We start from the raw sequence: 12,862 nt of genomic DNA on the forward strand, positions 1-12,862 counted from the left end.
TTTAATAAAGTTTTATATACTCTCAAAAATTTGATCCTTCTGTTGATTTTTTTATACTTTCCTATATAAGAAAAAGCTAATTTTGTTCTAATGTATTGAAGTATTATTGTAAAATTTTCATCAAAATATAACATAATTTCATGTTAAAATAAAATAAAATCATTTCTAAGGTCATTTTTTAAAAAATAAATAAATAGTCATCTCTAATAAAAAATCTTTTATCTCATCTCTTTATTTTGAAAAATATATACATTAAAAAAAAAAAGGGTAATAATGCCTTCACCTTCTACCTCCCAACTTCCACCTTTGACCTTTCTACTTTGATCCCTTCTCTCTCTCTAAAAACAAGGTGAGAGTGAATAATAATAATATTAAGTTTGATTCCCTTACACGTTCCTCCAGTATGATATTGTTGCTGAAAGCTAAAAACCATCTGGTAGGCATATGACCAACAAACCTCTTTTTTCTTTCTTTTTATTTTTGATTAGTTTCGTTTGAATAATAACATTCTACACGTGCAGTCTCCGGTCTTGTCTTTGACAATTGACATAACATTCTACACGTGCAGTCTCCTTCTTTCTTTCTCTCATCTTCTATAATTTTACCTATAAAAACAGGGTGGCTCTGCATCTAGTTTTCAAAATACTACAACGAGTTTTGATTTAAAACCATTTTTCACTTTCTGGGTTGTATTATTGAATTGGGCATTTGCAGAAGAACACAATAACGTTGCTTGGCAGAGGAGAAAGGAAGGTTTCGGCAGCATTAATGGAGAGTAGTACATTGATCAACGGTGGAGATTCTTCTTCATTGGTTCATAATATGGATAACAAGTCTAGTGGAGGCGTTGACGACGTGTACGGTGAGGATAGTGCCACGGTGGATCAGCTTGTTACTCCTTGGACTGTCTCCGTTGCAAGGTGAATGAATATTAATTTTAACCCAACTCAATATTATTATTAATTTACTTTTCTAGTTGGTTGCATGTGAATTTTGGCATAAGCTGTCTATGTCTTTATCTTTGTTTTTTTTTTTTTTTTTTGTTTCTTCTAAACAATTTATTGGATGGTTTACAAAAGAAAGTAATATAATAAAATGCATGTCATTTCTATGTTTTCATCTGTATTTTTAAGAATGTGTTGTTATTTTGCATGCTGGCTTATGTATTGGTTATTCCGTTAATAATTAACAAATGTCTATATCTTTTCCTTAATATTTATTTCTTTTTATTTTATTTTTTTTTTGAGAAAATTCCTTAATATTTATTTTAGGAAACACATTTTTATAATAGTTCATATATTGGCATGAATTATTTGATTTTTTTCCCCTAAATAATGTTTACTCGATCGATTTAAATGTGCAGTGGGTACACTCTGCTACGTGATCCACACCATAACAAAGGGCTGGCCTTCACCGAAAATGAGAGAGATGCTCACTACTTGCGTGGCCTTCTGCCACCAGCAGTATTTAATCAAGAGCTTCAGGTAAGAAAACTTAGTACATCTTTTCAAAACTTTCATGTTTAAATTATTATTATCTACTAACTAATCAAGTAATCATTTATTTGGGTACAAATACAAAAGGAGAAGAGATTGATGCACAATCTTCGCCAATATGATGTCCCATTGCATAGATACATGGCCCTAATGGACCTTCAGGTAATTATTCAGTTTTAATAAGTTTGTACTTTTGAGTAAATCAAGATCATTCAATATTTAAGAATCAGTCTCATTAGAATTCTGCATTTAATTTGATTCTGCAGGAGAGGAATGAAAAGCTGTTTTACAAACTTTTGATCGATAACGTTGAGGAGCTTCTTCCTATAGTATACACTCCGACAGTTGGTGAGGCTTGCCAAAAGTATGGTAGCATCTTCAAGCGTCCTCAGGGCCTTTACATCAGTTTGAAAGAGAAGTAAGTATGTTTAATATTTTATGGGTTTTTTTTTTGGCTATATTATATGAGTTAACAAGATATTGACCCTTTTTTTTTTCCTTTTAATTTTAATTAGGGGTAAGATCTCTGAAGTGCTTAAGAACTGGCCTGAGAGAAATATTCAAGTTATAGTTGTTACCGATGGTGAGCGTATTTTGGGACTTGGGGACCTTGGCTGCCAGGTAAAGTTGGTTCAATTTTTTTTCTTCAGTTTACAAGTCCAGTGTTCTTATTTTTAAAACTACTATGGACTCCACTAGACATGAGTTTATATCATTTGAGGTAACTGTTAATCTAACAAGTCCTATTCTTTGAACTTTGTTCAGGGCATGGGGATTCCAGTAGGAAAACTTTCTTTGTATACAGCATTGGGAGGACTACGTCCTTCTGCAGTGAGTTTTGTTCCTATTCTTATTAGGCATTTGTTGTTATCACGAGTTTTACTTTCATTGACAATGTTTGTTCTAATAGAATATGATGAAATCTTTTGTTTACAGTGCTTGCCTGTAACCATTGACGTTGGCACGAACAATCAGAAGCTGTTGAATGATGAATTTTACATCGGACTTAAGCATAAAAGAGCAACTGGGCAGGTTTATTTTTCTTTCTCTCAACCTTAACTTATTTAATCCAAGCCATTTGCAGTCTTAGTTATTTGTGCAAAATCTAAGGTGGTGGTTTCATTTCCTTGTTTAGGAATATGCAGAGCTTCTAGAAGAATTCATGACTGCTGTTAAGCAGAATTATGGAGAGAAAGTCCTAGTCCAGGTATTTGATTTGATGGATCTAACATGCTAACTAATTCCATGAGCTCCTGATTTTCCAAGCTCATTTCATATAGTTTGAACTGATTTTTATTCTGGATTGTTTTGTTTCCCAGTTTGAAGATTTTGCAAACCACAATGCCTTTGAATTGCTATCAAAATACAGTTCAAGCCACCTTGTCTTCAATGATGATATACAGGTTAACATAACTGAAATATATTTTAATTTCAAGTTTAAACTCTTATTTTGTGAGAATATCTCCCCATTAACTATGATTCCTTCAATTTGGTTCATCAGGGTACAGCATCCGTGGTTCTGTCCGGAGTTATTGCAGCTTTGAAATTAGTTGGGGGGAAGTTAGCTGACCATAAATTCTTATTCTTGGGCGCTGGAGAGGTGAGGCTCAAAATATTTTACTTGCATGAAAATTTTCTATAAGTGTTCTTATTCTTGGGCCATGAATAACTTTTATCTGGTTATTTAGTTCTCTGTCTGATGATGGAAATGTTGTATAGCACTTAAGTATTAAGTACATATACTTTGCTATAGTCCATGTCTCAGCCTAGTGTTTCTGTTCTGACATTTGTGTTTTGGCTGATGAAGGCTGGAACTGGCATAGCAGAGCTCATAGCTCTTGAGATGTCTAAACAGGTAAATAATTTCTTATCAATTCTATACATTATTTTGTTTTTCCTTTTTAGGGTGTGGTGGGAATGGACAATTTAGTCCATACATGTTTGGTACATTTTTTATACTTCATGGGAATGGACAAAATTATCCCATACTCTAATTTAGCCCCATTTGAAGATGGGTTAAAATAGTCCCAAAGGGACTTTTATTTTTTGTTTTTAATTTCTTTTAACTAAATTTAAGAGAATATGTATGTATGTATTACCTTTTAATTAAATATTATAATAAAAGTGTTTTAATATTTAAAATATTAAATTTTATCAATTTTGAAGTTTATTGGGGGTATTTTTTTTTTAGGGGAATTATCCCATATACTATTTTTTTATTTTTTTTTTTCAAATTTACAGTTTGGGTTTCTAAAATGGTTGCAATGCTAGTTGCAATGGGGGTTTCTATACGATTTTTTGTTGCAATTTAAGTTGCAGCGCTAGTTGTAATATGGGTTTCTATGTAAGATTCCGTAAAAATACAAAAGAAAATTGTTTTGTAGTGTAAAATTGAAAAAGACCCTTTTTTTTGTTAATTTTTTCTAATATGAATTTCAAATTTTAGAGACAGAAATTATATATATATCATAATTTTATTGTTGTTTTGTGTTGTAAAATATTACTTAATTTTTAGAATTATTTTTTTTATTGAAAATTATTTAGTTTATGTTTTTAAAATATTTAGTTTTTTTTTTTTTTGCAATGATTAAAATATTTAATTTTTTTCAATCTTATTTAACATTATTTATTTTTTTCTATTCAAAACCACATTATACTCCATTACTATTTATTTTTTATAATGTACATGAATTTTAATAATAATTTATACATTTTTATATATATTATTTTATTTTAGTACACATGTTATTAAATGTTAACATAATTTACTTTATTTATGAATATAAATGAATCATCTAACATTATTTAAATTACTAAAAAAATTATAATTGTATTAAAAAATTATTTATATTAGATTTAGTCCTATATTATACTAAACACAATGTAGTACAAAAATAATCCAATCTAATCCTAATTAATAGTCCTGTCCAGTCCAATTCAATCAGCGATACCAAACGAACCCTTAGTTTAACACTTGTGACTAATAGTGTAATCAATATCTTGTCAGACAAAAGCACCGTTGGAAGAGACCCGGAAGAAGATTTGGCTAGTGGACTCAAAGGTAGCAACCAATTTATTTGAAATAATACTGGCCTGAATTTGTTTCGAGTTAGTTATAACAGGACTATTATTATTTATGTTGTAGGGATTGATTGTAAGATCCCGTATTGGATCACTTCAACATTTTAAGCAACCTTGGGCTCATGAGCATGAACCAGTAAAGGAACTAATTGATGCTGTTAAGGTATGAAGTTAGCTATGTCTTTGTTATAATTTCAAAAAATCTTTATGGGAATTTTTTTTATCCTCTATTCTCTCAACATTCGTCGTATTATTTTGCTCTTGATGTGTCAGGCTATAAAACCAACTGTGTTAATCGGATCATCTGGAGTGGGAAAGACATTTACAAAGGAGGTGGTTGAGGCCATGACATCCTTAAACGAGGTTTCATCTCTTTTCATCTCTCTCTTGTCAGAATAATATAGTCTTAACACAAATAACATTGTTGTTAATTGGTATGTAGAAACCTATCATTCTGGCTCTTTCCAACCCAACATCACAATCTGAGTGCACAGCAGAAGAGGCTTACACATGGAGCAAGGTACAACTCCAAAGACCTCTTATGATTATTTAAACCATTGTCTCATTTTTAGTGATCCATAAATGACCCTACTTTCAATATACAGGGTAGAGCCATATTTGCTAGTGGAAGCCCATTTGACCCAGTTAACTATGAAGGGGAAGTGTTTGTTCCTGGCCAGGTTTGTCACCCTACTTCTGTTCCAATCTCCATAATTAAATTTTACAAGGCAATCATGGCTAACTCACCTTTTAATTGTCTCAACATCCAGTCCAACAATGCTTACATATTCCCTGGTTTTGGTTTGGGTTTGATCATCTCTGGTGCTATTCGTGTACATGATGACATGCTTTTGGCAGCCTGTAAGATTCCACTATAATTTGTATTGTTTGAATATTTAGCAGTGGAGATCTCTTAGAATTTCAGATAAACCTTTACTAATCATTTCAATTTCTGTTTTTCTGTGCCGACAGCTGAGGCTTTGGCTGCTCAGGTGAGCGAGAAGAACTATGAGAAGGGACTGATATACCCACCATTTACCAATATCAGAAAAATATCAGCAAATATTGCTGCTAAAGTTGCTGCTAAGGTTTATGACCTTGGTAAGTTTCTTGCTCATTGATTAAGATGAAATCAGTATCTCAAAGTACTGTCCGTTGAATGTTAACAAGGGTCCATTTTTCTTGCTATGGTTGTCTTATAGGTCTGGCTTCTCACCTTCCCCGTCCTAAAGATCTCGTTCAGTATGCAGAAAGCTGTATGTACAGCCCTCTCTACCGAAAGTATCGCTGAAGTTGCAGGACACTGATTTTCCCTTGAACAGCTAGTGCTTTCATTTATAGTTCAATTTTTTGCTGGCATTGCCATATCAGCTGGCACCATTTTTATTTTGCTGTATTAGTTTTGATAAGTTCCATAAGTAATGAATAAAATAATCAATGAATTTCAATATTGATATATTTGAGATCTATGAGAAAGCCTACATAAACTGCACTTCTCAAGCCCCTTCGAAGAATATTCACTAGATAAACAAATGAAAAAGAATTACATGTTAAAGTGTTATTTATCTGAAGTTCTAACGTCAAAGGATTAGCATGGCTAAAATTCTATCCCAAGTACGTCCGCTTGATGATTACTGTTTAAAACTCTATTGTATATGAGCACAATTTCAATGTTGAATGCTAATTGCTAAACAAGGGTGTATTCACAAAAGTAGATATACATTCAGATATCATTCACAAAATGGATTATCGCATATTATCAGAAACTTGGGAACTTCGAATACCCCAAAACAGCCTAGGCTTCAAATTCTTGTTTGTCGCTGTAAAGAGCCACCCCATCTGGGTTTCACAAGAAGCACAGTTTGTTATTGTCCATGCATACCTGCAAGAAAATGGAAAAAACCAAAAGTAGATCACATCAGCAACTACAAATTTCTAATTCATAAACTAAGGCCAGAAGAAATGGAGAATCATTTTTCTAGTCACACCATATATGATACATCAAGTAGGGGTGCGCATAAATCAATTCAATCTAAATGACAATCGATCGATCCAACCCAAACGACAATCGATCGATCTAGTCACAACCAACCACCAAACATTAGATATCCAATTATAATCAGATCAGATTAGATGTTATTTTTGAATATCCAAATGGATTGAATCAGACGTTGGATAGAGTGTCCAAAAATTCAATACATCCAACATCCAATCAAACTAATTAATATTTTCATTTACTTTAGATGAGTAATTAGATTTTATGTTATACATAAAAAAAATATATTTATATATAAAAATTAACATTAAAATTTTATCTTGAATCTAATTCAATCCAATAAAATACTGGATCAAAAATATTGAATGGACCCAATCTGATCCAAAAATATTAGGCTAAAATATTGAATAAACCTAATTAAATCAATAAATATGCATGGAATACATCCAATGGATAGAACCGATCCAATCATGGATTGATTGGATGACTGAAATTAATTTGATCAGATCAGATAGTAAAATCTAATATCCAATATATAATTGGATCGAATCTGAATAGGTTTAAAAACATTGGGTGTGGTCTAATGAACACTATTAAGCAGCAAAAGGCATTTCAACCAATAAAATGAGTCAATACATACAGTAATACTTCAAAGTAAAATTCAAGAGACTTCCCAGTTTCCTTGTAAGATAGAATTACATACCCAGGAAACCAACTGTATTCTCTCACTGCCGGTCCCATAAGTGCCAAGTCATTTGCTCTGTAGAGAGTAATGACCTCATGCACAAAACCATGTGGATTTACATAAGCACCAAGAGGACCATCACTAGACATCACCAGCATATCACTTCGCCTTGCAATTACAGTCTGCATAACATTCAAAAGACGTAATCATAACCGGGCATGCAGAAATTGCACATCTGTCATAGTGTGTCTAAGCATGCGCATGCATCATGCATGTATTATGCACCATTCACGCAGTCAGAATTTAGGGTATATTACCTGACAGTTTCTACATCTAATGAGATTAACACTCTCAAGTAGCTCAATTTCCCGGCGCAGCCTATATGATATGCCATCAATCTCCAAAAGCTCTTGCCTTGTAGATTCAGACACTGGAATTTTACTCCCAATGTAAAATGACAAAAGATCAGGCTTCTTCACGAGGCCTTCCAGACTTGGTGCTCCAACTATTTGTTTCCACATATCTGCATTATACAAAGTTTACAAATAAATATCATTCAGAGATGAAAAGTTATAATGCATCCAGCCCAATATATGTTCTGATACTAAGATCCCCCACCCACCACCACAAAAGGTATCACTGAAAATATGCATGTTTTGAAACCAAGTGCCCCACCTAACCCCACAATATTTAGGGAACAGAAAACTATAATAATTCCTGTGCAGTTACCTGGGAGAGACTCGGATTTCATATCAGATCTTGTGTATGCAAACGAGCATTGGAACTATTCCTCTTGGGTTAATTTTAAATAAACAACTAACTTTCCATTTGAATCCATAAAACTCATACACAGACAACATTCAATAAGCTTAAGCTACGTGGAAGTGTCATCTAAATAACTGAATTTTATCCATTTAAAGTCAACGAGATTTTAAGATCTAATCTTTCCTTGTATCTTTATCTTTCTGTCAAATTCAGATTATTTTTTTCATAAATTGTATATAAAGTATGAATGGTATAATAAGTCAAAATATTAAAGATACATGACTAACAAGGATCACAAAATTAAACTCAGACAAAACCAACAAAAATATGAGTAAAAGTAAAGTACCTGAAGCCTTTTGAGCAAGACAATAAGAATCATACATGCGATAAACCCAAAATGGCCAGAATGTTCTTGGAACTCTCCGCAACTGATTAACGTTGCTATTTCTCAAACAACTAATGTGTTGTTCCTGTCTCTGTGAATGTGTTCTTAACATGGAAATTTTTCCCAAGCCAGAATCTCCATTCTCAGGTTCTGAATGTAATGACTCACTAGAATCAGAGTTGTGATCAGCTCTTTGAAGTTGAAGGTCTGACTTGTCATCATCGCTACTGGATGATTCATCCATTGAGTCATATATAGAAGAAGAAATAATTGCAGACTGGTGGATTCTCCTTTCTGTCAGTGACAGGGAACTTTCAAAGCTTTCATCAGAATTCTCCTCTGAACCCTCACCATCCATAGATCTGTCCAGCTTAACATGAGAAGCATTTAATGGCAGTCGATCTCCCAAAGCATCCCGTGGGGTCCTCAATGGTAAGTCTTCCTCAATGATTTGGATTTCACCACAAGGCTAAACAATGGGTACTTTTACATCACATCAGACAATTGTCAAATGAAAGAGCAAAAAGAAGAGACAATAAATAATAAATTAATAATTCTAACCACTCCTTCTGAATCTATGAAACGGCGTCTCAAACGGAATCTGCGCTGCCCACGAGTGACAACATTCAATGAACCATCCTCTAATCTCCGGTACTGTCGAATCTGCAAAAGTGAATCATAGGTTGATTAAGAGATAACTGGCAGAACCAAGCGACAATTAGAGTGCAACATGTCCAAATCCTTTAGTTATTTCAACTTCCATTTCCAACAGCCTAAAGAAACATGAACATGCATATTTTACATACGATGCACCAACACAAATATCAAAGTAAAGCAATATCCATGTTGTCCCTAGACAGTGAGAATTAGCCAAGAAAAAACACATCATGAATTATGACAGCTCAACAAATCAATTTTCTCAAGACTTCACATAGCATGATAATGATCATTAATGATAATTTACTTTTTGTACTAATTTGGTTCTTAAAATGTTATTGAGCATTGAAGAACAATAGCGCATATTGTAGCAATTAGCATTTGTTTTCCTTTTCCTTTTTTTTTTTTTTTTGTTTGCCAAATTTAGTACTATATATAGATCTTGCATTGGAGATGGCTTTAATCCCATGTTTGATACATTTTAGTATTTCCTTAGTTGATTTTTTCTTCTTTTTTATTTTTCATTCCAATATGCTAAATTATAATATTGCAACAAAGATTTAACAATGCATTGAAAATACTCTAAGACCACACAACATCCTCCATGAATTTTGGAGTATTTTATGGAAGGGTATGCAAGCTCATTGTCAACATGTCTCTCAAAATGAAAAAAACTTCATTATATCTCAAAAAAGTTAGAGCATTCCTTGTAAACCATGAAATTAGTGAAGGAGAAAACAGAGCAATAACTGACCTCTGCAGTAGTCCCAACAGTTGAAAACTTTGTTCTTCCAGTATCACGATTTCTGTTAGCTCTTACCTAATTAAATTTTATTCATAATATCATTTAAGTTTCATGGAGTGATTGAAAGTGGAAAAAGTGGAAAATGAAATTGCATAGATAGAAGAGCTGGATAACCAGCTTTATAAGGAGTACACCTACCACACCAATTGTAAAGGGTACATCAACTTGTGTTAAAGCTCTCTCAATAGCAGCTACAAAATTGCCTTCAATAACTCTGAGAGGAAGGGTTGCTTCAGGGAACAAAACGACTCCTGAATATAACACAGCAAAATTAAAATCATGCCGTTGTTTTTTTTTTCTTTTTTTGTTATGCAAGGGGGAAGAAAAACTTAAAGGATAATGAACGCAGAAAGCAATTTTCAATTGAAAGCTAGTACTACAGTTACAAATGCACATTATTTCTAAGTCATTTAGGAAACATACTTAATCACCAAAGTGGTGAGATCAGAGCTACTTTTGATCATGCAAGAGTAAGACACAGATACATTGGCCAGTTTTCAATAATTCCAAGATCCAAGGAACAGTGTCAACACACTCTATCACACCTTACATTTTCTTCAAAATCCTTCACCTAGTGCAAAAGGAGTAGAAACAATATAAAAACTGAAATCTGAAAAGGAATGAATTAGCACCTTCAAGATAGAAGATTGGAAGGTTAAAGATAGCACCACCCTCCAAAAAGGCAACCCTATTGTGTGTGTCTTCGACATCTGTTAATGATACAAGTAAAACCGTAAGATCTCACTAAACTTAACTGTCTAGTCAAATATAAAACAATTTAAAATCAAAACCTAAACATGTAATCTTACCGCCAAGATATGTGTGTAACGAAGCCAAACATGTATTAAAGGTGAACCCACCAGATGTGACAGCGCCATCATAACCTCGACCACTTTAATTAATTGACAAAAAGTTAGGAAGATTAAATCATATTTGATCTCCTAGCTAAAACAACAATAATGCAGAAGTTGCCACACTCCAGTTATTGTTCGTTACTCCACGGTAGTCATCGTAGACACTTACAAAATAGATCTTATGTATCAGTGCCTCCAATTTGTTTGAAATTTGGACATGAAAGGTAAGTTCACTCAGATTCAAACCAAATGTATGCATGCGTATGAAAATGTATGTACACAAATACACTTACATGACCTAAAACTATAAATTCTATACTCGGAATTACAGACCAAAATTCTATAGACGAAAGTACTCCCTGCCTCCCAATTTCTAAGAACCCTAATGGAACTACATTTACAGTACAAACAAACATCCAGTTCGTTCAGCCTGTAAATTTTCAAATAAAGAGCAGAAGCAATAATGAAGAAAAAGAAGAACATTACATAGCGTGACGATCTTCGTCGGATGAATCGTGAAGGTCATCGACCTCTTCGACGAGCAACTCCTCGAGATCGAGCTCCAAAATCTGCTCGATCTGGTGTCTCTCTCGCTCGCTTATGTTTTCGTCCGCCATTCACGTTAGGGTTTTACAGGGAAAGGTTACCGGCATGGCAATGGGGACATTACGCCTCCGCCGCAAAATTTTCAGCTGAGACAGTCTCCGACTCCCAGTCCCAGTCCCACCCTAAAATCAAACACGCTTATTATTTACCCATATAATATTTCTGTTAGCTATTACAGATCAACAGGGTAATGATTTTTTTTTTTCAGAACAAACTGTGTAATGGTTTATTTACGATCTACCGGTAAATTTTAATTAAACTGCTGTGTTTTATTAATGGGTTTTTTCTATTTTGGGTTAATATTACTTTAAATAAACATTTATAATGTTACAAGCAAAAATAAACATTTATATTCTTTATTAATTTCAAATTTACTATTTTTAAAGTTTCTTATTTACAAAAATACGGTAGAAAAACTCCCCTGCATGCGCATGACGAGAAGTGTGGCCACACACACGCGCGCATGTGCGGCGAGTGAGACTCACACGCAAGTGAGGGACAAAGCCTTCGTAGTAGCCCTCGACGCTCACAAACCGTAGCGTCGTAACGTTAAAGCAGCAGTGGTTGCCACGTGGCGAATTCGGACAAAGTGGATTTTACGTGTAGGGCTTTTTTTCTCAACGCAAAACAACTAAACAACAACACAAAAACAACTAGAAAACAACTTAACCATAACATATAAATCAATTAAAGTTGTTTGCAACATCTTATTTCAACTTTAAAATATTATATAAAATTAAGTTGTTTTTATGTTGTTCTAAAATTATTATGCATTGTTATACATTACACTAACTGTTCAACAAGTGAAAAAAATAGAGTTTTACATGTTAAAATAAAAACTTATATTATCTCTTATATTAAGACATGGAAAATAATAAGAGAACACGAATTATGTTGATTTTGAATTAAGTGAAAAATTGATAGGAAGAGATTATAAATATGAAGAAAAATTACTTATATTTAGTAATAACATTATTCGTTGTTTTATCGTTGTTTTAAAGTTGTAAACATGTTGTTTAATTTCGTTGTTTTTTGAGCATGTTGCTTTGACGTTGTTTGTATGTTGAGTTTCAGTAGTCAAAATCTGTAAATTTCCTAAATTATATATACAGTTATTTTAATGTTTTTATATCGTTGCTAAATGGTTTTTAACAATTTAAAAAAGTCACTAACAACTATTACCTTTTTAAAAAATATATATATAATTATACCAATACTTGATGTAGAAATTTAAAAAATAATAATAGTTGTTTCTTAATGTACTAAAAATATAAACAAATTACAGAATAAAGTTTGCAACTGAAATGACATCAAAATCAATAATCTATTTTTTTTTTAAAAAAAAAAAATGCAACTTACAAATAAATAAAATCGGACAACAAGTGTATTCTAATCAACTTTGAAGTTCACCATTACTAAAAAATCAAGTTTTTTTGCATTCAACTGCAGAAGCAGGACAAAAACATAAATAGTGAAGGCATTTACAAAATAATATATAGACAACTTATAAACAACGCTAACACAACGCTATA

General features: G+C 32.8%; 2 protein-coding genes across 2 annotated transcripts; one reads left to right on the top strand and one right to left on the bottom strand.

Annotated features, from left to right (window-relative positions):
- The first annotated feature begins 252 nt into the window (after window positions 1-252).
- LOC115720798 (NADP-dependent malic enzyme) lies at window positions 253-6,033 on the top strand. The gene is made up of 20 exons (XM_030649978.2): window positions 253-436; window positions 715-920; window positions 1,364-1,484; window positions 1,584-1,658; window positions 1,763-1,914; window positions 2,012-2,117; window positions 2,262-2,327; window positions 2,433-2,528; window positions 2,632-2,703; window positions 2,816-2,899; window positions 2,998-3,096; window positions 3,304-3,351; window positions 4,504-4,557; window positions 4,642-4,740; window positions 4,851-4,940; window positions 5,020-5,097; window positions 5,183-5,257; window positions 5,348-5,438; window positions 5,550-5,678; window positions 5,780-6,033. Exons 1-20 carry the CDS (start codon window positions 404-406, stop codon window positions 5,866-5,868), a joined length of 1,863 nt encoding a protein of 620 aa, XP_030505838.1. The 5' UTR covers window positions 253-403; the 3' UTR covers window positions 5,869-6,033.
- Window positions 6,034-6,082: 49 nt separating this feature from the next.
- Window positions 6,083-11,543, bottom strand: LOC115720808 (uncharacterized). The gene is made up of 10 exons (XM_030649988.2): window positions 11,211-11,543; window positions 10,680-10,762; window positions 10,503-10,580; window positions 10,009-10,121; window positions 9,820-9,885; window positions 8,970-9,071; window positions 8,370-8,877; window positions 7,576-7,781; window positions 7,277-7,440; window positions 6,083-6,459 (listed from the first exon to the last, which is right to left on the bottom strand). The coding sequence occupies exons 1-10, from the start codon at window positions 11,339-11,341 to the stop codon at window positions 6,324-6,326; spliced, it is 1,587 nt and encodes a 528-aa protein (XP_030505848.1). The 5' UTR covers window positions 11,342-11,543; the 3' UTR covers window positions 6,083-6,323.
- Window positions 11,544-12,862: the final 1,319 nt, after the last annotated feature.

This window comes from Cannabis sativa, chromosome X (genome assembly GCF_029168945.1).
Source record: "Cannabis sativa cultivar Pink pepper isolate KNU-18-1 chromosome X, ASM2916894v1, whole genome shotgun sequence".
Classification (NCBI taxonomy): domain Eukaryota; kingdom Viridiplantae; phylum Streptophyta; class Magnoliopsida; order Rosales; family Cannabaceae; genus Cannabis; species Cannabis sativa.

Bases quoted from the DNA above. Each gene is read 5' to 3' on its own strand.
- LOC115720808 (XM_030649988.2), bottom strand. From the start codon at position 11,341: ATGGCGGACGAAAACATAAGCGAGCGAGAGAGACACCAGATCGAGCAG. The intron at 9,886-10,008 runs GTAGGTGTACTC...AAATTTAATTAG, and splicing joins TACCCTTTACAATTGGTGTG to GTAAGAGCTAACAGAAATCG. The intron at 9,072-9,819 runs GTCAGTTATTGC...TCACTTTTGCAG, and splicing joins CTGTTGGGACTACTGCAGAG to ATTCGACAGTACCGGAGATT.
- LOC115720798 (XM_030649978.2), top strand. From the start codon at position 404: ATGATATTGTTGCTGAAAGCTAAAAACCATCTG. The intron at 1,485-1,583 runs GTAAGAAAACTT...CAAATACAAAAG, and splicing joins TATTTAATCAAGAGCTTCAG to GAGAAGAGATTGATGCACAA. The intron at 5,098-5,182 runs GTACAACTCCAA...TTCAATATACAG, and splicing joins AGGCTTACACATGGAGCAAG to GGTAGAGCCATATTTGCTAG.